Raw genomic sequence first — 27347 nt, 5'->3', positions numbered from 1 at the left:
AGGTTTTTTTTTTTTCTTGTGTGATGTTTCTTTCTGTAAATTCCAGGAGGGTGTACTTGTATTTGTAACTCCATATGAGTACTAGTTATTGGTTTTACTTCTATAGTATGTTACCATGTCATGTTATGTTCTTCCACAAAAAGTTGTAGGGTTTGCTAAATTAGTGTTTCTCTTAGGTCATTAGTTGAACTCAATCTCCTCTCTTCCTTCACTTTCCATTTAAACTCCTCCCCACCTCTTCTGCCTTCCTTTCCATTCATACTCTTTCAAGTCTCCCCTCCCGAACCCCTTCTTTTCATGTATCTAAATACCACCATTAAAACTTATTTTTTCTTGTTTTTCAAGTATATGTGTGGGGAGATCATATATATGTAACTGTGTTTGAAGGCCAATTATTGCCTTTGCTTCTACACTGTATTATTTTCACTTGTGTGGTTCTCCTTCACCAATGACTCAGGTCTTCTAACATTGCGTTTCTGCTATTTTATTAAGGATCATATCTCTATATATCTCCTATTACTTCCCATTTGTATTTTCTTCACTTTTCTTGTTTCTTTCCACCTCCTCACAAAGCCTTTCAAGACTGCACCTTGTGCCTCCTCCTTTCTGGGTATAAAAATATTATCATCAAAACCTATTTTTCCTTTATTTGTTTTTGTCTCTCTTTTTTCTTTCCTCTTAATTTTTCCTTATTTTTCTTCCATTTCCAAGCGTATCCTTCATCATTACTATTCCTTTGTCTTCCTGGGTTACAGAAAGAGTTGAGAACTTCTTAAGTAAGATTTGTTGTATGTTGATATATGGTTGCTTCTTTGGATGCTAATGTCACTGGTAGCTGTTCTTGCCTTGCAATGCAGTGCTAAGGATTGAACCTCGTACTCTGCATAGGCCCACTGGGTGCCTGCATGCTGAATCAAACCCAAAGGCAAGGACACATCACAGGGAGAAATCCATGTACTAAAACTATCTCCACAATAATGGCACAGCTTTCTGTCTCAACTGATCTGCAACCTTCAACATAAAAATCCCCCAAAACTGAGAAAATAAGGCAATAAGATGACTCAAAGAATTTGTAACTCCTCAAAAGCATATCTCAAAGATACTGAAGTGGACAAAATCCTAAAGAATTTTTTAAAAAACAAATAATTAAAATTATTAAAAAGACATCAAGGAAGAGACAAACAGCTGAATGAATCAATTGCTAAGATGATCATTAAAGAAGATATAAATAAGCAGTTGAGTGAATTAAGGAAAACAATGTAGGATATGAAAGACTACTTCAGTAAGGAATTAGAAACTATGAAAAGTAAACAAGCAAAAATCCTGGAGTGAAAAAGTCAATTGAAAATCTCAGCAGTAGCCAAGATCATTCAAAAGAAAGGATATCAAGCCTTAAAGACAAGGTGAATCTAAAACAACATCTAGTCAACAATAATGAAAAAAAGGGAATAAAAAGATTCTCTAAGTACACCCAGATAAATTTAAAAGAACAAGCTTAGGGATCAATGAATTGGAGGAAGAGGTTGAGGTAGAGGCTAATGACATAAAATATTTATTCACTGAAATCATTACAAAATTTCCCCAAATTTCTCAAATCTGAGGAATGAGATTGATACCCAGGTAAAAGAGGCATTTAGAACCTCAAAGAGATACAGCAAGCTAACAATGCCAAAATGTCTAATAGAATGAATGCATCAGGCAGGGTGAGCAGTAAGAAGTTAAGAAAAGGAAATCAGCAATAGGGAAATAATGCAATGACAGGAAAAATGCCAGTCATTTCTGGAAGCTAATATCACTCTGTTTCTACAACCAGAAAAGGACACAGCAAAAAAGAAAACTACAAGCCAATGTGTTTTATGTTATGAACATAAACACAAAAATTGTCAGCAAGATACTGACAAACAAGATGCCACAAATCATTAAAAAAGATACAGTATGACCAAGTAGGCTTCATCCTAGGGATGCAGGAATGATACAACATATGCTAGACAATAAATAATACATAAACAGAAGCAGGGGCAAAAATCTCATGATTATCTCAATAGATGCAGAAAAAAAGCCTTTGACAAAATGCAACATCCATTCCTGATAAATACCCTAAAGGAAATAGGTATATAAGGGCCTTATCTGAATCTAATAAAGCCATTTATAACAAACCAATGACCAATATCATATTAAATGGGGAAAAGCTGAAAACTTTCCCTTTAAAATCAGAAATAAAAGAAAAAAATCAGGAGCAAGATAAAGATATCCACTATCACAACTCCTGTTCAGTAAAGTTCTCAAAACACTGGTCAGAGGAATCAGGCAAAAGAAAGAAATTTAAAAAATAGTTATAGAAAAAGAAGAATTCAAATTATCAGTAGTTGCATATGACATGATTGTTATGCCTTATATCTAGGTGTCCCTCCAAAGCCTCAGGTGGTCATAGACGGAGCTTCTCAGATGTGGTTGGGTCTACAGTGTGTGATGCTGGGATTAAGGATGTAATGCTGGAAAGGGCAGCCCATCCTGGGTGTGAGTGCTACCCACCCTAAGCATGGGAGGGAGGAGAAGGAAAGGGATGTGAAAAGAATTAAGATGTGTTATATGCATGTGTCTACTCCCATAATGAACGTAATCATTATGTCTCCAAATGTGTACTAATACAAACAAAACTATTTTAAAATCAATGAATCAGAGTTGGTTCTTTGAAAGGATAAATAAGATTAGTAAACCCTTAGCCAAACTTACCAAAAGAAAGGGAAGCCTTATATCAATAAATTAGAAATGAAAAAAGGCAAATTTACAACAGACTCTACTGAATTCTAGAGGATTGTTAAAACTATTTCAAAAATTTATACTCTGATAAACCAAAGAATTCATAGACATATGACTTAACAAAATTAAGTAAAGAAGATAAACAAAACCTGAAGAGACCAATGACAAACAATGAAATTGATTCAGTTAAAAAAAAAAAAAAAAGAACTATCACCTAAGAAAAGCCCAGGACCCAATGGATTTACAAGATTTACTTTAAAGAAGAACTAAGGCAATACTACTCAAAAATATAATGTAATTGAAAGAGAAGGAATGTGTCTAAACTCATTCTATGAAGCCAGCATACCAAAACCAAATAAGAACTCAACAACAAAAGAATACTACAAGCCAATGTTCTCTATGAACATATCTGCAAAAATTCTCAATAAGTTACTTACAAATAGAATTCAACAACTCATTAAAAAGATCATATACCATGAGCAAATTTGTTTCATCCCAGAGATGCAAAGATGGTTCAAAGTACATAAATTAATAAATGTAATACAGAACATAAACAGAATCAAGGATAAAAGTCACATGATCATCTTATGGAATCAGAAAGAGCCTTTGAAAATTTTTTTAAAAATCTCTTCATGTTAAAAAATCCTGGTGAAAATAGGTATAGAAGGACTTTACCACAAACTGATAAAAGCCATGTATGACAAACATACAGCCAACATTATACTAAATAAGGAAAAACTTGAAGCATTTCTTTTAAAATCAGAAATGAGACAAGAGTGTTTACTTTCATAACTCCTCTTCCATACAGTACACTAAACTTTAGCCAGAGCAATCAGGCAAGAGAAAAAAATAAAAGGGATATGAATGGGAAAGAAATAAGCCAAATTATCCTTATTTGTAGATGTTATGATTCTTTACATAGAAAGCCTAAAGAAACTCCCCCAGGAGACTTTCAGATCTGATAAACAAACTCAGCAAAGTGGCAGGATACAAAATTAACACAAAAATCAATAATGTTTTCATACACCAATAATATATACCATCAAGAAAGAAATCAGGAAAACAATCCCACTTATGGTACCATCAAAAAAAAAATTAAATACCTAGGAATCAATCTAGCCCAGGAGGTAAAAGAACTCTAAAATGTAAATTACAGAACTCTGTAATTTAAGAGATAAATTGAAGAAGACTTAGAAAATGGAAAGACACGTTCTTGGAGTGGCAAAATTAATATCATTAAAATGTCTATATTACCAAAAGCCATCTCTAGCTTTAATGCAATACCTATTAAAATATCAACAACATTCTTCAAAAACTAGAAACAACAATCCTAAAATTCATGTGTAACCATAAAAAAGGTTTGAGCCTAGCCTGGGCAACTTAGTGACTTAGTGATACCCTGTCTCTAAATAAATGAATAAACAAACAAAATGGCTAAGAATATAGCACAGGGTAATGGCTCTGAGTTCAATCCCCAGTACAAGAAAGAGGGAGGTGGATAAAAGCATTATAAATAGTAAAACAATATGAAAAGTAAATATATCTGTTCTAGCAATAAATGAATTATATACATATTTTTTCTCTTGGAATTCACAAATGAGTCAAAAAGTAAAATTAAATCCTTTGTTGGACAGTTATATATAAAACTTAAAACAGAATATATAACATATCATATGCACAAAAATGTTACATCTTTATTACTATATATTAATTTTTAAAAGAAGTTGGTGTGCTATTAATGACAAAAATATTTGAATTAGGGGAGAACAATGTGGTAGAAAAAATATATTTTTCCTGAATCTGAACTATAAGTGTAAGTATGTTTCTTAATGGAAACATTAATGACATTATACTTTTCAAATTAAAAATGTTTAAGGAAAAATGGAAACATTGTTTATTTCAATAATTACACCATTAGAAGTTGGATTTGATTAGTGCACCATATATTCATGTATGGAAATATCATATTTGAACTCCATTAATTTGTAGAATTAATACATGTCAGTAAAATTTTTAAACAGTTACCACTTTGATTTAAAAGTCAAATCTCCAGATTGGCACACCATGGCTTCTAGGCAGCAGGAAGCTTTCCAGATAGGTGTGCTGCAAGCTCCCAGCATAGAGGAAGCTTCCAGGTAGGCATGCCATGGCTCCGAGTGCAGAGGAGACCTCCAGATCAGTGCACCGTGGCTCCCAGGCAGCAGGAGGCTTCTGGGTAGGCATGCCATGTCTCCGAGCCCAGAGGAGGTGAGCCATACACCCCCCACCCCCACACATCAAAATGAGAAGACAGGTAAACAAGACACAGAACCAGACTTCCAGATCACCTACAGCAACCCCAAAGGGATACGAGATGGAACACTCTGATACTCAACCACCTGGACTCCCTGAACTAGCAATGAAAGAGGATCTGGAAAAAAAGGAAATCAGAAATAATTTCTCACATAATAGCAAAGATTGTGCCTATAGTGCAAGACATGATTAATAAATCTAGAGAAGATACAGATAAAAAAAATAGAGGAGCTGAGGCACATGATGGAATGCCAACAGAGGAAACAAATTGAATCCATAAAACAAATGCAAACAGATTTCTAGGAGATTAAAAACTCCATCAATTTTCTCATATTAATGCCATGGAAAAATAGGAACAAAATCTTTGTAAATAGGGAGGAATGGAGGGGTTGAAGGGAGGGCTGGGCAAGGGTGAAAAATAAGAACCAAGAGAGACTATGTAAAGGTGCAAATTTCCAATGATGAATGTCATTATATTGTATACCTAAAATGTACCAATGATTAGAATGAATAATCGATAATGAAAAATAGGAAGAAAAGGTCCAAAGGGGTAGAGGTAGTGGGAGGGGCAGGGGAAAGGAAAGAAGGGAAAGGAAAAATGATGAGAAGTGGAAAAAATGGAAATAAAGTCTTTGTAAATAGAGAAGGGTGGAGGGCATGAAGGGAGGGCTAGGAATGGGGGAAAAACAAGAAACAAGATGCATCATGTAAAGGTACAATTCCCAATGAGAAATGTAATTGTGTTGTATACCTACAATGTACCAATAAAAGAATTTAATTTAAAAAAAACTCCACCGAAAGTCTATGCAGCAGAATGAGCCAATGTGAAGATAGAATTTCAGATATAGAAGATAAGATTGCAATTAGTGAACAGGAAAAGAAAAAATTTTTTAAATTTTAAGGGACCATGAGAAATCAATTCAGCAGCTGATTGGAGTCAATGAAGAAGCAGGAGAGAGTACAGATGACATAAAAAAAACTGTTCAAAGAAGTGATGGCAGAAAACTTCCCAAACAGGGGAAAAGAATTTGACATACAGATAAGCGAGGCATATAGGAATCCAACTAGCCTTGATCAAAAAACAACTACACATAGGCATATAATTGTTAAGATTCCAGAAACCCAACAGAAGAACAAAATTCTACAAGTAGTTCGAGAAAAGAAACAAATCACATACAAAGGAAAGCCCATCAGAATCACAGCAGACTTCTCAGTGCAAACCCTCAAGGCAAGAAGAGCTTGGAGTGATGTGTTTCAAGCCCTAAAGGAAAACAACCTCTAACCCAGATTGACATACCCTGCAAAACTATTGTTCAAAATTCATGGTGGAATAAGATACTTTCATGACAAAGAGCACCCTAGGAACTTCATGAATACCAAACCAGCACTCCAAAAAATTTTAGACAAAATCCTAGGAAAAGACAATGAGTATCACAACTCCAGGAAGCCCAGCAGAATGAATCTGCCAGGCAGGACAAGAAATAAAAAGCAAAGGGGGAGGATGAAACAAAAAGAAAAGGTCATGACAATGATAACTTAATACATATCAGTTATAACCATCAATGTTAATGGTCTCAACTCACCAATCAAAAGAAACAGACTGGTAGAATGGGTCAAGAAGAAAGATCCAACAATAGATTGCATACAAGAAGCACACTTAATTCAAAAAGAAACTCATAGACTCAAAGTTAAAGGGTGGAAAAAAATACTCCAAGTGACAGGCACCCGATAAAAAGCAGGAGTAGCTATCCTCTTTGCAGATCAAGTGGATTTCGAACCCACACTGATTAAGAGAGACAAAGAAGGACACTATATCCTTGTAAACGGAACAATCCAAGGAGAAGAGATGACAGTCATAAATATCTATGCACCAAACACTAGTGCACCCAACTATATAAAACAAATACTAATGGACATGAAAAACCATATAAGCACTAATACAATAGTAGTGGGGGACCTCAATACCCCATTGTCACAAACAGATAGATCAACTACAAAAAAAACTAGCAATGATATACTAGAACTCAATCAAACTATTGAAGATATGAATCTAACAGATGTTTACAGAGTGTCTCACCCCACAAAATCAGAATACACATTCTTTTCAGCTCCACACGGGTCATTCTCCAAAATAGAACACATACTCGCGCATAGAACCTATTTAGGTAAGGGCAAAGGAATTGAAGTTATCCCCTGTATATTATCAGACCATAGTGTGATGAAATTGGAGATCAACAGCAAATGAAACTACAAAAACTTCATAAACACATGGAAATTGAACAACACACTTCTGAATAACCAATGAGTCACAGAGGAAATTAAAGAAGAAATCAGACAGTTCCTTCAAATAAATGACAATGACAATACAACATATCGGAATTTATGGGACACAATGAAAGCGGTCTTAAGAGGGAAATTCATAGCATTGAATAATCATATTAGGAAAACAGAGTGTGCCCAATTAAACAACCTGATGCTGAACCTCAAGCTTCTAGAAAGAGAAGAGCAGGACAAACCCAAAGCTCATAAAAGGGAGGAAATTATAAAGAACAGGGCAGAAATCAATGCAATGGAGACTAAGAAAATAATACAAAAAATCAATAAAGCCAAGAGTTGGTTCTTCAAAAGAATAAACAAAATTGACAAACCCTTAGCCAACCTTATAAGAAAAAGGAAAGAAAAGGCCCAAATCCATTCAATTAGGAATGAAAAGTGTCAAATTACAACAGACCCAGCAGAAATCCAGAGAATCATCAATACCTACTTCCAGAACCTATACGCCAATAAGATGGACAACACAGAAGAAATGGACAGATTCCTAGACATGTATGAATTATCAAAATTGAATGAAGAAGACCTAAAAATTCTAAACAATCCAATATCAACAAATGAAATTGAAAACATAATTAAAACTTACCAACCAAGAAAAGCCCAGGTCCTGATGGCTTCACCACTAAATTCTACAAGACATTTAGAGAGGAACTGCTGCCACTACTGTTTAAACTCTTCAACGAAATTGAAAGGGAACCAACACTCCCAAAATCATTCCTGGAAGCAAACATCACCTTGATCCCCAAAGCAGAGAATGACACAACCAAATAAGAGAACTATAGGCTAATCTCACTAATGAACATAGATGCAAAAATCCTTCATAAGATACTGACAAACAGAATGCAGAAGATCATCAAGAAGATCATACACCCTGACCAAGTGGGATTCATCCCAGGGAGGCAGGGATGGTTCAACATATGCAAATCAATCAGTGTAATATATTATATCAATAGAACCAAGGACAAAAACCATATGATCATCTCAATAGATGCAGAAAAAGCATTTGACAAAATCCAACATGCATTTATGATAAAAACCCTTCAAAAAATCAGAACAGATGGTCTCTACCTCAATCTGACAAAAGCCATCTGTGAAAAACCAACAGCCAATATCATACTAAATGGTCAAAAACTGAAATCCTTCACACTAAAATCAGGAACAAGAAAAGGATGTCTACTATCACCACTCCTGTTCAATATAGTTTTAGAAACATCAGCCACAGCAATTAGACAGGAGAAAGAAATAAAAGGAATAAAGATAGGAAATGAAGAAGTCAAATTGTCATTATTTGCAGATGCCATGATACTCCACAAAGAAGACCCCAAGAACTCCACCAAAAGTCTTCTAGACTTAATAACCAAATTCAGTAAAGTAGCTGGATACTAGGTCAACACACAAAAATCAATAGCTTTCCTCTACATGAACAACAGAGTCACTGAGGGAAATAGTGTAAACAATTCCTTTCACAATAGCATCCAAAAAACTGAAATACCTAGGAATGAACCTAACAAAAGAAATCAAAGACCTCTTCTCTGAAAATTATAGCACTTTGAAAAAAGATATTGAAGGGGATATCAGAAAATGAAAAGACATCCCTTGCTCCTGGGTAGGAAGAATCAATATAGTGAAAATGTCCATACTGCCAAAACTGCTATATAGATTCAATGCAACCCCAGTTGAAATCCCAGTAGCATACTTCACAGACCTGGAGAAAACAATCCAAAAATTCACTTGGAAAAAGAAGAGACCAGGAATAGCAAAAGCAATTCTAGGCAAAAGAGACGTGGCAGGGGGTATCACAACCCCCAACTTGAAACTATACTACAAAGCTACTGTGTTAAAAACAGCATGGTACTGGCAAAGAAACAGACCTGTAGACCAGTGGAACAGATTAGAAGATGCAGAAACAACTCCAGACAAACTCAGTCACCTCATCTTCGACCAAGGAGCCAAACACCCTAACTGGAGGAAAGATAGTCTCTTTAATAAATGGTGTTGGAGAAATTGGGTTTCAACTTGCCAAAGACTGAAACTAGATCTATATCTCTCACCATGCACTAATCTAAAATCAAAATGGATTAAAGATCTAAATATTAAAACAGAAACGCTGAACCGGCTGGAACAGAGGTTAGGTAGAACTCTTCAAGACACTGGGGTAGGAAAAAACTTTATGAACAAAACCTCAGATGCTCATGAACTACCACAAACAATCAACAAGTGAGATCTCTTTTTACTAAAAAGCTTCCGCACAGCAAGAGAAACCAGCAGCAGTGTGAAGAGACAACCAACCATGTGGGAAAAAATTTTCACCAGCAGTCCCTCAGACAAAGGTCTACTATCTCGAATCTATAAAGAACTTAAAAAAATCAGACCTCCCAAATTTAAAGATCCAACCCAAAATGGGCATCTGAAATGAACAGACATTTCCCACACAAAGAAGTAGACATGCCAAATAAACATATGAAAACATGTTCAACATCACTGGTCATTCTAGAGATCCAAATGAAAAAAATGCTGAGATTCCACCTCACTACAGAAAGAATGGCTGCTATCATGAAATCAACCAATAACAAATTCTGGCAAGGCTGTGGGGAAAGAGGAGCCCTGCTCCACTGCTGGTGGAAGTGTTGATTGGTGCAACCACTGTAGAAATCAGTATGGAGATACCTCAAAGAACTAGGACTGGAAGTCCCATTTGACCCAGGTGTTCTTCTTCTGGGTATCTTCCCCAAAGAATTAAAAAAATCATACAACAGTGATATCTGTGCACCCATGTTCATAGCAGCACAGTTTGTAATAGCTAAAACTTGGAAACAGCCCAAATGGCCATCAACTGGAGACTGGATCAAGACAATGTGTTTTTTTTATAAAATGGAGTACTACTCAGCCATCAAAAATGAGAAATTAGAGACATTTATTGCTAAATGGATGCACATTGAGGTGATACTCTTAAGTGAAATAAATAGGACACACATGTGTAAGTACAGAATAGTTTCTCTAGTGTGAGAAACTGAAAGTGTAAATAAGGACTAAAAGGTATAATAGATAATGTGAAATAGGAAGAAAAGGGGCAAAGGAGAAGGGGAAGTGGAAGGGGGAGGGGAAAAGAAAGAGAGGAATGGAATTAATATGAGAAAAGGAAAAAATGGAAACAAAGTCTTTGTAAATAGGGAGGGATGGAGGGGTTGAAGGGAGGGTAGGGGAAGGGGGAAAAATAAGAACCAAGAGAGTATGTAAAAGGTTCATATCTCCAAGGATGAATGTCATTATGTTGTACACCTAAAATGTACCAATAAAAGGATATACAAAAAAATTTTTTTTGAATAAATAAAAATCAAATCTCAGTACTCGTTCTTCACCAAGATGCAAGTATTATTTTTTCTTTTACTTAGAGTTGTGCAACATACAATTTATATTGTATATAAAATATACAATATAAAAATTGAAAATTTTAACTCAGTGACATTAATTAATTTCAGTATGTAACCAGAATAAGCAATTCAAAAATGTAGCTGGGGCGGGGGATTTAGCTCAGTGGTTTCGTCGCCTGCTGCACAAGCGCAAGGACCTGAGTTAGATCCCCGGTACCAAAAAAAAAGTATGTGCTTCTAAAGTCATAGATTTTTATTTGTATATTTGGGTTAAGTTTTGAGAAAATGTAGAATTATCTTGTTTTTTTTCCCGCCACTACACTGCATTTCAATAACTTGCATTTCTAATCTTCAGTTACACCATGTATCACATACCAAGGCAAGCTGAGAAAGATGTTAATTATTTCCATAGTTTTAGATCAAATGTCCTATCAGGAAATTGATTCTTTAATCCTACAATTTGGGGCATATAGTTTAAGGTCATTACTTTGATTTCTGAGAACCATCTTTAGCATAACAAAATGTCTTTTGCAAATGAATTTGCCAAAGGCACACTTTTACTAGCAATGAGCAAATAAAATCATTTGTGGAATTACCCACTGATTCTCTGAAGAGAAATATTTAAAATATTTAGATAGCTACAGCATTAGCCAAAAAGAGCCAATCTATTGGTGAGCCTTCCCTGATGAACTAGAAATTTTCTGTAAATTATATAACGAAATCATTTAATTGTTCCAAAATTCTCGTCAGCAAAAATTACAACTCTCATATATCCATGCACAACAACCCAGTGTACTGTGTACAGTTCACACTGAGTGAGACATGGAGGCTTCAGGCAGAGATCCTGTTGCATGCACAATTCTAATTACTGCATCTGTACCTGGCTGCATGTTAACTCTTTGCCAAAGAGCTTCTTGGTGGTACACTGATTATACTTGAAACACTTCTGTTTGTCCAAGTTTGCTTTTTGGATATATTCTGGCAATCAGACTGTTGGAGGAACACAATCTCTGGTCATCCTGAATTTTGACCAGTACGTGTTTAACTTTTCAAAGCTGATTTCAAAGGACAAATGGGGCATTAGCAGGGGCAGCAAAACAGTCTCACATTGTGATTAGGTCTTGTCTTACAACATTCTTCCAGACCAATTTTGGTTATCTGACAATTCAAGAAATTTTGTAAATCTCTAATATAATTTAATAAACCTTTTGTTTAAACTAGCTAGATAAGACTGTGTTGTGTGTAACTAAAACATCTGAAAACTACTGAAAATGATTGCAGGTTTGATATGGTCTCACAAAGCAAAAACCTGGGTTTGGTTATTTGAGAGTGGAAGGGCAGAGAAGATCTAAGAGGAAATGCTGGGACACTATGTCTGAGGCACAAGGTGGCAAAAATCACTGCTGAAATCATCCCGAGTTTATCAGGAATAAAAGATTTAAAAATCAACTTTGAGATGTTCTCTCTCATATGAGAAATCTAGGGAGAACTAAGAGAAATGACATGAAAATAGAAGGGAGACTGTTAGAGAAAAGGAAGGGGGCCAGGGGAGGGAGAAATGAGGGATGAAAATAGTCAAAGTATGTCATACACTTGTACCGAGATGCCAAAATGAAAAACACTAGGCTGACTCACTTACATACACTAAGAAAGAAAACACAGCTTTGAGGAGTTCCAGGCCAGCCTGTGCCACAAAGCAAGACTGTGTCTCAAAACAAAGAAACAAACAAAAAATAGCTTTGGCAGAACGAGGGAAAAAAGAAAACAACAACAACAAGAAAAATTTTGCATCAATAGCACTTTTGATGCCAACACACACGTCCCTAACCCTAAATCAATTATTTTAGCTGTATTGTTCTCATATAAAGAATCAGGGATCCTTGAGTCTACATGATTCCATTACTTGGTGTTAGAAAATACAAAGATGGTGTCTGGAAAATCTTTTCATTGCCAAAAAGAAAAAAAAATGCTTTTGACCTGAGCCAATAGACCCAGGAAAAATAAAAAAGAACCAGATTAAAGGTCTCTGAAGAGCAAGATTTAATGATTAAGTCATTAATATTGTAGATGTGATATAAGAGATTTAAAATAACAGAATTTATTTCAATAGAATATATAGAGCATAGGCATGCATATGCTCATTAATGTATGTGTATCAGCTAAATATTTCTGTGTAACAAACCACCACAAAACTTATTAGCTTAGAATAACAATCATTTATTATTGCTTACAATTTTGCAATTTGGGAAGAGCTTAGCTGGGATGCCTTCTTCTGCTCCATTTGGTGTTCGTTGGAATAGCTCTACAGGGGTTGCAGGACCCCCAGTGGCTTGACTTGTATATCTGATGCCTCAGGTGGAGTGAATGAACTGGCTTCAGGCTGTCTGGGCCTCTCCTTCCACATGCATTTCTCACAATTCACAGATCTAGCCCAAGATTCTTACATGATGGCTGAATCCAAAAGAAAGAAAATGGAAGCTGTAATAACTTTCAAGGCCCAGGCCCAGAAACCACATAATGAAGTTCTGACCACATGCTGTTAGTCAAAGTGAGTCATATGGCCTATCCAGATTCAACAGGAAAAATAGACCTCACCTCCTAATTGTAGATGTAGCCTGTGTACAGGGTTGGGAGGAATTACTGGGGATCAGATTTGGAAGCAGCCTTCTAGCTACAACAATTTATCCCCCCTGCACACACACACACCTATGCAAAATATACTTTCTTTCTCCTGAGACTCCTCAAGGTTTCATTCACTTATGGTACCAGGCTTGAAATCCAAATATCATCGTATGAATCAGATCTGGATATGGATGACACTTCTTAGGTGTTCCTCTTCTTGTTGCAAGGACCAATAAAGTGAAAAACAAATTCTTTTGGCATCCCAAACACCTAATATACAGTAGTGAGCAGGGATAACTGCAAGATTCTGCCATCAAAACAGGAAAAATGGAAGACAAAGCAATAATCAGTCTGCAGCACTTCTGAAATCCACCTGGGCACTTATCACTAGCATCCCCAAATCTGGGAGGAGGCAGTGCTTCTTCATTAGGGTTTAGTTCCCCGTCTGTTTTCCTTTATAATTTTTAGTTTCACTTTCTATGTTCTTCTCTTTTTTTCAATAGAAATGGCCCATTTCTCATAGTTCAGTAGTTTTCTCAGTCTGCTTCATAGAAACTTGGGGGACTCGGGAGCTTCTTCTCATTTGATCTATCTCTGTCCATTTTATTCCAACTAGGTGGAGCTTTAATCAATACACTTCTTTAAAATATTTTGTGAAATTTTTATAAATCTTACTGGGTTTGCTTAATGTCCCAAAAGACATCCATAATTCTGAGACATTTTTCACTTTAACTTGGAAATATCAGGCCACTATGTAATAAAACTCTTCAAAAACAAAAAAAAAACAAAACAAAAAACCCTTCAGTTTCTTAGGATGACCTTAGGCTAAATAAGAGGGTTACAAGGTAAATATTTCGGAATTCCTGATAAGAGGTCTTAAAGTCACACATGGATTTAATCTTTATCTTGCAACATCCTTGATTTTATCTCTGTCTTGAGGCCATTTCTTTTTTAAAAAATTAATTTTATTGGTACATTTTAGGTATACAATATGACATTCATCATTGGAGATTTGTACCTTTACATAATATATCTTGATTCTTATTTTTTCCCCATTCCCCTGCCCTCGCTTCACCCCCTCCACCACTCCTTATTTACAAAGACTTTATTTCCATTTTTTCATTTTTTCATATTAATTTCATTCCCCTCTTTCCTTTCCCCTACCCCTCCTACTTCCCCTTTGCCCCTTTTCTTCCTATTTCATATTATCTATTATACATTTTGATCCTTATTTACACTTTCAGTTTCTCACACGAGAGAAACTATTTGGTATTTACGTGTGTCCTATTTATTTCACTTCAGAGTATCAACTCAATGGGCATCCATTTAGCTTTAAATGTCTCTAATTTCTCATTCTTTATGGCTTAGTATTCCATTTTATTTAAAAACCCCACTTTTTTTTACCCAGTCTCCAGCTGATGGGCATTTGGGCTGTTTCCAAGTTTTAGCTATCACAAACTGTGCTGCTATGAACATGGGTGCACATATATCACTGTGGTATGATTCTTTTTTTTTTTTTTTTTGGTACTAGGAATCACACTCAGGACCTTGCACTTGCGAGGCAGGCAGTAGCACCACTGAGCTAAATCCCCAGCCGTTTCTTTTAATTCTTTGGGGAAGATACCCAGCAGGGGAATAGCTGGGTCAAATGGACTTCTGGTCCTAGTTCTTTGAGGTATCTCCATACTGATTTCCACAGTGGTTGTACCAGTCTACACTCCCACCAGCAGTGGAGCAGGGTTCCTCTTTCCCCACAGCCCCACCAGCATTTGTTATTGTTTGATTTCATGATGGCAGCCATTCTTTCTGGGGTGAGGTGGAATCTCAGCGTTGTTTTCATTTGCATCTCTCGAATGACCAGTGACGTTAAACATTTTTTCTTATGTTTATGTGCTACTTCTACATCTTTGTCTGAAAAATGTCTGTTCTTTTCAGATGCCCATTTTGGGTTGGATCTTTAAATTTGGGAGGTCTGATTTTTTTAAGTTCTTTATTCTAGATAGACCTTTGAGGGACAGCTGGTAAAAATTTTTTCCCACATTGTGGGTTGTCTCTTCACACTATTGGTGGTTTCTCTTGCTGTGCAGAAGCTTTTTAATAAGAAGAGATCCGACTTGTTGATTTTTTGTGCTAGTTCACGTGGAACTGAGGTTTTGTTCATGAAATCTTTTCCTACAACTGTGTCTTCAAGAGTTCTACCTAACCTCTTTGCCAGCGGGTTTAGTGTTTCTCTTTTAATATTTAGATCTTTCATCCATTTCAATTTTAGTTTAGCACATGGTGAAAGATATAGGTCCAGTTTTATTCTTTGGCAAGTTGAAACCCAATCTTTCCAGCACCATTTATTAAAGAGGCTTTCTTCCAGGGAGGGTGTTTGGCTCCTTTGTCAAAGACGAGTTGGCTGAGTGTGTCTAGAGTTGTTTCTGCATCTTCTAATCTGTTCCACTGTTCCTCAGGTCTGTTTCTTTGCAGTACCATGCTGTTTTTATCACAGTAGCATTGTAGTATAGTTTCAAGTTGGGGATTGTGATACTCCCTACCTTGTCTATGTTGCCTAAAATTGCTTTTGCTATTCTAGGTCTCTTCTTGCTCCAAATGCATTTTTTGATTGTTTTCTCCAGGTCTGTGAAGTATGCTGCTGGAATTTCAGCTCATTCTGCAAACTAAACTTTCATTGGAGTTTTTAATCTCCTGGAAATCTGTTTGTATCTGTTTTATGGATTCCATTTGTTTCCTATGTTGGGATTCCATCATGTTCCTCAGCTCCTCTATTTTTTAAATCTGTGTCTGCTCTAGATTCATTAATCATGTCTTGCACTATGAACACAATCTCTGTTGTTGTCTGAGAATTATTTCTGATTTCATTTTTTTCCAGATCCTCTTTCATTGCCAGTTCAGGGAGTCCAGGTGATTGTGTATCAGATTTTTCCATCTTGTTGTCCTTTGGGGTTGCCTTAGGTGATCTGGAAGTCTGGCTTTGAGACTTGTTTACTTGTCTTCTCATTTCAACAGATATAGCCTGCTGTGCCTTTGTCGAGGCAACTTTTTGCTTACCCAGTGGTCTTCAATTCTTAGCAAGCCATTGAGCACACTCTTGTCTGCTGCTCACCATTGCCCCAATTCCTGGCTTCAGAATGGTGGCCTTCTGGATCCCTGAGCTGACCTGTTGTCCAGGCAGGGTTCTGGCTGGGGCCTGTGCACACTTAGGATGGTATCTAGGTGTGCCTCTGGCTAGGGCCTGCCCCTCTATGTAGATGTTGTCTGGGGGAGTCTTTGGCTGGGGGCTGTGGACCCCAGTCCCTGATGTCTGAGTGGGCTTCTGGCTAGGGTCTGTGTGCACTTATGGATGGTATTGGGGTGGTCCTCTGGCTGTTGCTTGTGCACTGTGCAGCTCTTTTCCAGGTGGGCCTTTGGCTGGGACTGTGGGTCCAAGCTGCTGTGGTTGGGATTGGGGTGGGGCCCTGGCTGCTCTGGTCCCTGCCAGCTTCTCGCTGCTTGAGGCCATTTCTTACATTGAAAATATTTTGGGGGATGAATATGTTTTGAATCCTCTATATCTTAGCAAAATTTAATTTTACTAGGCATAGTTTCTAACTTTTATATCAGTGAGACAGTGTTGCCAAATGTAACAGCATTTTGCCAATGTAATAGCAATTTCCTAACTGCTACTCTATTTGCCATATTTACCGTTCCTCTAACTTTTTCCAACAGTATCCTTGGCAAATTGGTAAACATACTAAAAAAAAGTGAATAGACTTTGCAGGCATATCTCATTATAGTGAACCTCCTAGACAGTTTTCCCTGCTAATATATCCTATAATAAACAATTGAAGTAATGTTAAAAATATTTAGAAACTAAGCCAGAACCTTTAAAGTAACATACAGTTCAAAAAATAAATCATGAAAGAAATTAGAAAACACTTTGAACTGAATGAAAATTAAAACTCAACATAGTAAAACTGGGGGATGACCCCTTAGTGTTTTTAGAGGGACATTTATTGTTTTAATGATTCTATTTTAATAAAAAGTTCAAAATCAATGATCTTAACTATGATATTAGCAAACTAGAAAACAGTTAACCTAAATAGAAGGAAGGAAATGATAAAAATAAGAACAAAAATCAGTGAAATAGAGAAAAGTGATAAGAGAAAAATCTAAGTGGCTTTGGACTTGGCAATGGTCTTTCAGATAAGACATCAAAGGCACAAATCATGAAAGAAAGAATAAGCTAGACTTCATCAAACTAAAATTCTCTGCTCTGCAAAAGACACTGTCCAAAGAATGAGAAAACAAGCCATAGATTGGAAGAAAATATTTGCAAATATATATTTGATAAAATTGGGTTATCCAAAATATACAAAGACTGCTAAAGAAATGAACAATAAGAACCCAAATTTTAAAAATGGGCCAAAGACCTAAACAGACACCTTGCCAGATAAGAAACACAGATGACAAATAAGCATACGTCATAAGAAAATACAATTAAGACAATGGAGAATACTGCTGCACATCTACCTATTAGAATGAACCATATCCAGAACACTGACACCAAAGGCTAGTGAAAATGGGATACAGAGCAACAGGAACTATCATTCCGTGTGAGCTACAATGCAAAAGGATACAGCCACTTTGGAAAACACTTTGGTAGATTCTAAACAAAACTAAACACAGTTTTATCAAACTATCTAGCCAGTGTTCCTTAATATTTATCCAAAGGAATTTAAAATTTATGTCCACACGAAAACTTGTGCATAGACACCGATAGCAGCCTTATTCATAGTTGTCAAAACTTGGAAGCAACCAAGATGCCTTTTAGTATGTGAATGAATGAATACATATTAACTGTGATACATCTAGGCAATGGCATATTACTTAGTGCTAAAAAGAAATGAGCAAGGGCCAGGGATTTGGCTCAGTGGTGCCGCCTCCTGCTTCACAAGTGCAAGGTCCTGAGTTCAATCCCTGGTACCAAAAAAAAGAAAAAGAAAAAGAAATGAGCTACTAAATCATGAAATGACAAGGAGAAAACTTAATCACATGTTACTGAGTGAAAGAAGTTTGTCTGAAAAGGCTTTGTGCTGTATAATTCTATTACACTTTGGAAAAGTCAGAACTATAGAGATGGTAAGAGACTCGGTTGTTGCCAGGGGATAGGGGAAATAGAGGGACAAGTAAGTGGAATAGAGAATTAAATGTTAGGGTAGTGAAAATGATGCTATAGTTGGTGGATATATGTCATTATATATTTAAAGTCCATGGAATGTGCTATCCCGAAGGTGAACTCTAAAGCAAACCATGGCCTTGGGTGATGACATGTCAGTGTAGGGTTATCACCTGTAACAAATGTATCACTTTCTTGGAAATATTGATAATTTGAGAAGCTATGCATGTGTGGCAACAGTCATATGTGATTTATGTCTGTAGTTTCTCTTCCTTTGGCTGTGAACCTAAAACTATTCTAAAAATGAAAGTATTTTAAAATAAGAAATAAAGTGCCTTTTTAAAGGACAAGTAATAAAAAATCGACAAAACTACTACTTTAAAAATAACAATAAAATTGGTAAACCTCAGAAACAAAGGGAAAGATCACTACAGAACATTACAGTTAAGAATATTAATACTACATGCCAACAAATTTGACAGAGAAATTTATAAATTTCTTAAAAGAAAAATTATAAAAATGGAAAAACATAGAGAATATCTGATTAACCCTGTATCTTCTAAAATCAAGCTCTAAATGTTCTCATGGTTAATCCTGTTAAAATATAAGGAAGAAGGCCGGGGATTTAGCTCCGTGGTTCCACTGCCTGCCTCGCAAGCGCAAGGACCCGAGTTCGATCCCTGGTACCAAAACTATATAAGGAAGAAGTAATATTCCTACCAAACTCTTAGAAAAGAGAGGAGAGGCTGGGGATTTACCTCAGTGGTTCTGCTGCCTGCCTCACAAGCACAAGGTCCTGAGTTCAATTCCTGGTACCAAAAGAAAAAGAAAATAGAGGAAAGGAATACAATTCTTAACATATTTCCTAAGGTCAGCATTAATCCTTATGGTAATATTAGAAAGTTAAAACAGAAAACTAAAGGCTAATACTCTCATAAACATAGATACAAAAATCATAAAGAAAAATAATACCAAATTTAATCCAACAATACATGAAGAGGAATATGCTTTGATAAAACAGGGTTTTTCCCAGTAATGTCAGGTTGGTTTAAATTTTTAAAAAAATCAATGTAATCCATGTCAGTAATATACAAGAAAGGTCATTTCAGCAGGAAATATTTATATCACCTCTCTACAAATAGAAGGTTAATTATTAAGCCTGATGACATCTACAAAAAAAAAAAAAAGCCTACAGTTAACAGAATACTTATTAGCCATAGTGGTGCACACTTGTAACCCCAGCATTCTGGGAGGCTGAAGTAAGAGGATCACGATGTTCAATATCATTACTCATCAGGAAAATGCAAATTAAAGTCAGTTTGGTACAGTGAGTTACACACACAATAGAATGGCTAAGGTTTTTAGAAAACTGACTGAAGTTATTCATACAGAAAGTATTAAGAATTCTCATGTATAGCTTTGTAGGGATGTAAAATGGTACATGCACTTCAGAAAATAGATCTTATAAAGTAAAACAATCTGGCAACACCATTCCAAGATATTTACCCAAGAAAAACTGGAATGCAGGTTTATCCAGATAACTGTACATGTATGTTGATAATATCATCATTCATAATAGCCAAAACTGGAAATCAAACTTTTCATCCAGTTGGTGGAAAAACAAATTATAGTACACCCAATACAAAGGAATACTATTGAAAAGTAAAAGGGAATGAACACCTGGAAAATGCAACAAGGATTAACCACAAGAGTATCATATCAAGTAAAAGACAGGTTCAAAGTGCAGCATACTAGATGATTCCACTTTATGACATGGACAAAGTAAAAATCTACAAGAAGAAATCTTGTCAAAAGCTTTGTGGGATGGGAAAGGTTGATAATTTTATTTGAGGTGATTGAAATATTTTATATCTAAATATGGTTGTAGTTAGACAATTGTGTAATTTATCAAAACTCACCGCACTGTACACCCAGAAAAAGTAAATTTAGGGCCAGGGATTTAGCTCAGTTGTTCTGCCACCCGCCTCACAAGCCTAAGGACCCAAGTTTGATCCCTGTTACCAAAAAAAAAGGAAATTTAAGTAAATATGATCTAAATTTTTTTAATGGGAAAAACTTGTCGATATCAGGTTAACAGCAAGGAAAAAAATTCTTTTTGCTGATTCACTTCAAAAACATTGGAAATGCAAAATATTTCTCTTGCATTAGGTTAATTACATTTTTTTTTAAGTAGAAAAAGTGTCTCATGCTGTCTACAAACATAGACAAAATGTTTTAATTTTCCCTATTATTCTCTGAATAGATCTTTGCAAAGTGTCTAAGTGGCCCTTTAGTTACAGAAAGAAATCTTTAATATATAAACATAAGCATCATTTATGAGACTAACCTTTGTATTATTCAAGTCAGCAAAATAAATGTTAAAACCTCATTTCTTGGAGCTTCTCTCTGCACATTTTAGTTCCTGGAAATAAAACTTAGATATTTCTCTTTCTCAAATGTCTCAGTAATATTTATCAGTCAAGTTTAAAAACTGGAAGACAATAAACAGACTGAAGTAATCATGAGATACTTGAGAAAGCATACATGTTTCCAATAATACTGAGTCAAGTAACAATGGCAAGGTAAGTTTGGTAATACTAGCCATTTACGGGGCATAGTATTTCAAAGATACAATGAAAATAATACAGTTCAGACGAAGGACTATTTTAGGTATTGAGGATACAGCAAGTAAACAGACTAAAAGCCCTGTTCTAATAGCATTCATTTTCTACTGAGGAGGCAGACCATGGCAAATGAACAAAGCACGTAAGATCAGATAGTGCATATGTGCTAGGAGAAAAAACAGAAGGGATATAAAAAATGATGGCTCATGATACTAATGTGGATATTTGAGATGACATTTGAGCTGAGATTTGAATTATGGGAACAAGCTTTATAAAAGACAAATATTTTGTGTTCAAAGTATAGAGGACCCTTGACTTATGAACTCGATTTGTTAGCGGGGGCTGGTTGTAACTCAAGTTGGTAATTGAAGGCTCAGGCTCCTTTACACAGCCTTCAAAGTCTCTCTCCTGTGTACAGGCAGATCTCAGTGTTCTTTGGAGAGACACTGCCCCAGGATTTCCCAATTAACCCCACATAGGAAAGGATGTTGTAATGTTCCTTCTAGAACTCTTTAAGGATTAAATCTGTATCTGACACCATCTGGAAGCACAAGCAGCTGGCATTCAGGTGTAACTCAAGACTTTGGTCTAAGTTATAACTAAAATCCTCGTTGTAACCCAAGTTGTTCATATGTTGGCCAGTCATAGCTTGAGGGTCCACTGTAGCAGTAAAACAAAAACAAAGGTAAAGCAGTGCTAAAGATAGGTCAAACATAAATGGGGGTGGATATTTTAATATCATTAGTGTTGAAAGGTTGCTTAATTTCATATATTTCAAGATTTGATATCTTTTGGCTATTTAAGTGGAAATCAGGGCAGGGATGTGGTTGAAGCTGGGATACTCAGCATAAGAGACAGATACAGTGAAATTTCTGAAAAGGACATAAATAAAAGGCATATGATAGTAATAACAGAAATTCCAGAAAGTAAAAAGAATTAGGCAAAAGGCAACACTTGAGTAAAGAAAAATTACAAACAACTACAAAAACCTACTATACCTAGATCCAGCTTAGTAAAACTGCAGGGCAGTTCAGTTCCACACTCATTCTACAGTCTAGTCTAATATAATATACCATAATGATATTACAACACAAAGTAATCTGCCAGCTAAAGCATGCATATCGTTATCACAGTCAACATCCTTACTTAGCTCATTTAACAGAAGCATTGAGTTTAAGAATGCCAGGCCAGGGATTTAGCTCAGTGGTTCTGCCACCTGCCTCGCAAACCCAAGGACCTGAGTTCGATCCCTGATACCAAAAAAAAAAAGGTTCAAACTGGGCACAGTGGTACATGTCTCCAATCCTAGCACTGATAAAGAGGGTGAAGGCAGGAGGATACAAATTCAAGTCCTGACTGGCAACTTTGTGAGTCATCATCTGAAAATAAAAAAGAACTCAGAGGTAGAGCACCTATTAGTTCCTAAAAACATTTATAAAAGAAAACAATGAGCATAAATTATTCTACAAAATCACTACTTATTTCCAAGGGAAATGCAATTCCAATGAAATGATTTTCTTCCAAATAATCTACAACAGAATGGCTAGAAATTTTAGCAGTTTTGAGTCTCAAGATACTCATCATGTTCAACTGTGTCCCCTTTAACACCCTTCACTTATCACAGATCTGTATTAAATGCAATATGTGAAAGTTTTCTCAGTGCTTTTACACTCTGAATGTAGAGGCATCTCTATTAATATCTTTTATAGACTACTTCGGAAACTTAAAAATATTTTAAAATTATTTTCTAAATAACAAACTACTCAAAATTGCAACAACCCATATTCTTGAATATACAGTAATACCTCCATTCACAAACACTTGTTTGCAAACAACTGGGTTCATAAACAAAACCGTTTGGCAAAATTTTAATTTTGTTCATATATTGCACCTGGTGACAAACTCGAACACAGCCATCTTCCCCACACAAACATGGCTATCTTCCCCAAAATTGTAAAACAAATTAAGTTCTTAAACCAAGATATTGGTGTAAGTTTATGTTTAGATAAAGCTGGGAAAGTCTAAACATATATTCAAATACTATTAGAAGATTGGCTACTTTTCCAAATCCTCAAAGGTAATTTTATAGTCAGAAAGAGTAATGTGCTACAGAAATAAAAATCACACATGTTCTCGAAGAAATCTCATCAATGATTTTTATATAAATCAGCAAATAAATCACTCAACTTTCATAATACATCATAAAATTACCAAAAGAAATGGTCACACATGTAATCTCTATTTTATGAAGTTGTAATGGTTCTCACTGTATTTTGCCAACCATTCTAAAATGAAGGAAATCATTCAAATTTCAGTTTTTCATAGCTTTCTGACAGTCTGAACACTAATCTCTAACCTACACTGACATTTTCTTTATAAGCAAACAGGCCATTGCTTTTAATAAGAATCATTTATTGTATATTAAGGTGGAGGGTTAATTGTACAATGCTATGCATAATCTCTTATCCTTAAAATATTAAACATAAATGGATAAAAATAGCAAGAGAATGAGCATGTAAGACCAAACATAAGCATATTTATAGAGAATGTTTTCTATTATATCTATGTACTGTTGCTCTACTGTGTCTTCATAAACTTATGGCTTTGCTCCTTCCCAACATAGATGCTGATTTTTTATAGTTAACATTTCCTGCAAATTAATCTTTCAGATTCCTCATTCAACTCAATTAATTGACTTAAATATCCAACTAAATGTAGCACTGTTAGACTACTCTATTTTCTCCAAAAATGTTTCATGAAATTTTCACAGGATATAATGCAAATGTTTCAGCTACAAAGTGAATTTAAAAATGTCAACCCCGATTCCACTTACTGTATTAATATTGTAACTTCATTAGGTATAATTTTTACTCAGATGATCTTGGGGAATATAATCATTTATATGAAAAGTGAGAAAAGTGAAAAGGCTTAAAAATGTGTGCCAACACTGAGTTCTTTCGTTTTTATATTTAATTATAAACTAGATATTCAAAATTAGGTTATTCTCTTTTATGTTATCTTATATACCAGGAAAGAAACATATTATTATTCTTCAGGGTACCAAAACAAAGTAATAAAAAAATTTTTTAAAACATGGGAAGGTTCTGTACACATAGTATAAAATTTAAACTTAACTGAAAAATATTCAATAAATAAATCTATGAATGAATTTTAAGACTTTTCACAGCTATCAATAGGGCTATGTATAGAAGTACTATCTGAATATATCCTAATTGTCAGAATTAAGATTAAAATTTGTTACATAACAAGCATAACAAAAATGCATGTCACATGATTCAAATAGTCTTGCTGAATATAACAAAATTAAAAAATATATGAATAAAATATCTTCAGGAAGCCAAAGGTTCCAAAGATTTTTAGACCTAAGTTTTACTTTATAGAAAGATTCAGTTTTCAAAACAGATTTAGTTGTAGTACATTACCAATATTCAATTGCTTACCAAAATATCCTTTTTCTGTCAAATGTTACTTTAAAAAAAAAGATTAAGTGCTTGAAGGAGTAAGAATGCAGCAGAAAACTACAGGAGCCCACATATCCTTTTTCTTAAATTTAATTTGTCATATATAAGGTTTTTATATACAATCAGTGTGCATTGTAACAGTTTATATTAAAAGTCAATCAAGTTTGTCTAAAATGTTAAGCTGGCTGCATAGCACATTTGACATTATTGCCCACATGAAAAGGGAAAACAAATGGATTTATAGTAATGTTTGGCCATTTGGATTCTGAGAGTCATATACCTACCCTTTTAAACCTTTCAAATGCATCTGAAAAAAATGTTTCCAGAGCATGCTGTTTAGACTTTCCATATTATCTCATCATTTTTTCTTTTACTACAAACATAATATTGACTAAAAAAGGGGGAGGGGAGTAACATGTATCTAATAAAGTATTCAATATAAAAAGGACTAATGGAAATAAGTGGCCCCTTTCCCCATTTTTACATTCTACACAATGATTCCATCAAGACAAATCATTAAAAAGTGTTATTACACTGATTTTTTTTTTTTTTTGATAAGAAGGCCTGAGTTGGTAGAGAAAGGAACAGTCAAAAAAAGCCTGACGGGGAAAGAAGGAAAGCTCATTTAATACATTTACAATAATTTACAGCCATTTTTTTTCTTGTAAAAAGGCATAATAATAAATCACAAACAGGAAATTCCTGGCTATATTACAGATATAAGTACAGAATTTAAATATTCAAGCTTGTGATGAAAAGCGGCAAGGTGGTCGCAGTGTACAATGTAAACAAGTAGCTTTGGAAAGTGAACAAAGTCCTTGAGCCTTTTTTCTTTAAGAAAAGAACTCTCTTTCATTCCTTCCTGAAACATACTCACAGGTCAGAGTAAAGTTCATATACAAACATAACTTAAATGGAGGTCAGTCTAAAATAACTGACTTAAAAAAGTTTTATCCAGCCTATATGGGAGGGCAGTGTTGAGGTCCCTGTTATAGTAAACATTTCCATTTCTTTAAAAAAGAAAAAAAAAAAGTACTACAATATTTGTAGTACAGTGCAGCATAATCAAATATAAAAATAGTTTCTCTTCTGTTGGGATAATAGACCTTGCATCCTGGAAAGAAGTAACAATACTGCTACTGATAGAAGATCTGTTTATATCTTTCAAGTCATGTAAGGCAATTACTGTGTTGGTTTATGATATATGGCTAAAAGAAAAGTCCAGAAAGACAAAGCATAAGTTTCTGTTATGTTTTCCGATTACTCCAGGTGTGCTCAGGTGTACTTTTGTGTTCAATTGAATGTTCAAATGGAGATCTGGAGCCATAAGGAGACCTCTGATCTAGTGGTGACCTAGGGCCACTGCTGGAAGCTCTGTGGTCCATTTGCCACTCTGAGTGATACCTATAATCCCTGGAAGATTTATGGTGTGTGTACTCAGAACTTGATCGGTGATCCGAATGTACCCGATGATCTGAATGAGATCGATGATCAGAATGAGATCTCTCTTTTAAACTTCCTTCCAAATTTGACCTGTGATCTCTACTCCTGTGATCATCCAGTTTTCTGTGTTTCTCTCTGTCACTGTAATATCTAATAAAAGAGAAATTGTATCTTTTAGTCAAATCTAATAATGCAAATTACGTTTCCAAATAAAATACTAAGAATAAAACAAAAATACTTTAAAACGTACTTATCATTGTATATAAGCTCATACCCTCACTAAACTCCATAAATCAATTTTAAAATCACTGGAGTATCTCTTTGGGAAAAAAATCATTTGATTCATAACATTAAAAACCATACAAAATACCTCACACAACATCTAATTTCATATGCCAATCTGAGAAAATATGCTATTTTTATTCTTTATTTACATTCATGCATCATAGCTGTCTGGAAGTCAGAACTGGATAATCACAACCATCCAGGACACCCGTAAAATCAAAGTCTTTCATATCAGAACTTCTAGCCAGGAAAAATTTTAAATTCAAGAACAAAGTCTATGAAATGATTTATAAAGGAGAATTTCCATTGACTGATGATGCCTATTTAAAGCCTTCTCAAGTTAACTAATTTTATGTCAACACAAAAATCATTACTGAAAACTGTACTCTATATATAAATGTGGCAGTCTACTAAGAAGTAAATGTGGCAAGTTTAATGATAACTAATCTCTAAAATGTTTGCCTTTTCAAATAAAAAACACTGAATGAGAGTTATTACAAAGAATATAAATTATCTTTAATCAGCCTATGAAATTATAAACCTATACCACTATTACAAATTTTTCTTTTTATCATATGTCCCTTTCTAATATTATACTATTCTATAACTGATGTCTTGGAGTGTGACAGAGCTTCTCACAGAACAGATTAATACTGTGAGCATAACTGAAATAGAAACAGTGTCTTCTAATTTCTTCTGAAATGCTGGGGTGGAACCTAGGGCCTCAGGCATGGGAGGCAAGTACTCTACAACGGAGCTGCACCTCAGCCCTTCTAATGTTCTTCTGATTTTTACTTTTATTCCTCTCAATTTTTGAGTTTATAGTTAGCAATAATCATTAACTATTAAAAATAATCCTTTATCAATAAATGAGTATATTATATAAAGGAGTATAATATATATTCAAGTTCTCTACTCAAAAACTTCCAACAGCTGGCCATGGTGGTGCATGCCTATAATCCCAGGACTTGGGAGG

The 27347-nt window shown here is 35.1% G+C and overlaps 1 protein-coding gene across 2 annotated transcripts in view; it reads right to left on the bottom strand.

Annotated features, from left to right (window-relative positions):
* Positions 1 to 23556: 23556 nt before the first annotated feature.
* Positions 23557 to 27347, bottom strand: part of Chd1 (chromodomain helicase DNA binding protein 1) — a 71735-nt gene continuing 67944 nt past the window's right edge. For both annotated transcript variants that reach the window (XM_087180898.1, XM_087180899.1), the window contains one exon: positions 23557 to 26236. In XM_087180898.1, the coding sequence (XP_087037024.1) occupies positions 25891 to 26236 (346 nt within the window). In that variant the 3' untranslated portion in view covers positions 23557 to 25890. The remainder of the gene's footprint in view (positions 26237 to 27347) is intronic.

The sequence above is a fragment of the Heterocephalus glaber genome, unplaced genomic scaffold, assembly GCF_053883595.1.
Source record: "Heterocephalus glaber isolate CG9 unplaced genomic scaffold, H.glaber_assembly_v1.0 deba00001465, whole genome shotgun sequence".
Lineage (NCBI taxonomy): Eukaryota > Metazoa > Chordata > Mammalia > Rodentia > Bathyergidae > Heterocephalus > Heterocephalus glaber.
This window is presented reverse-complemented; position numbering and strand designations above follow the sequence as displayed.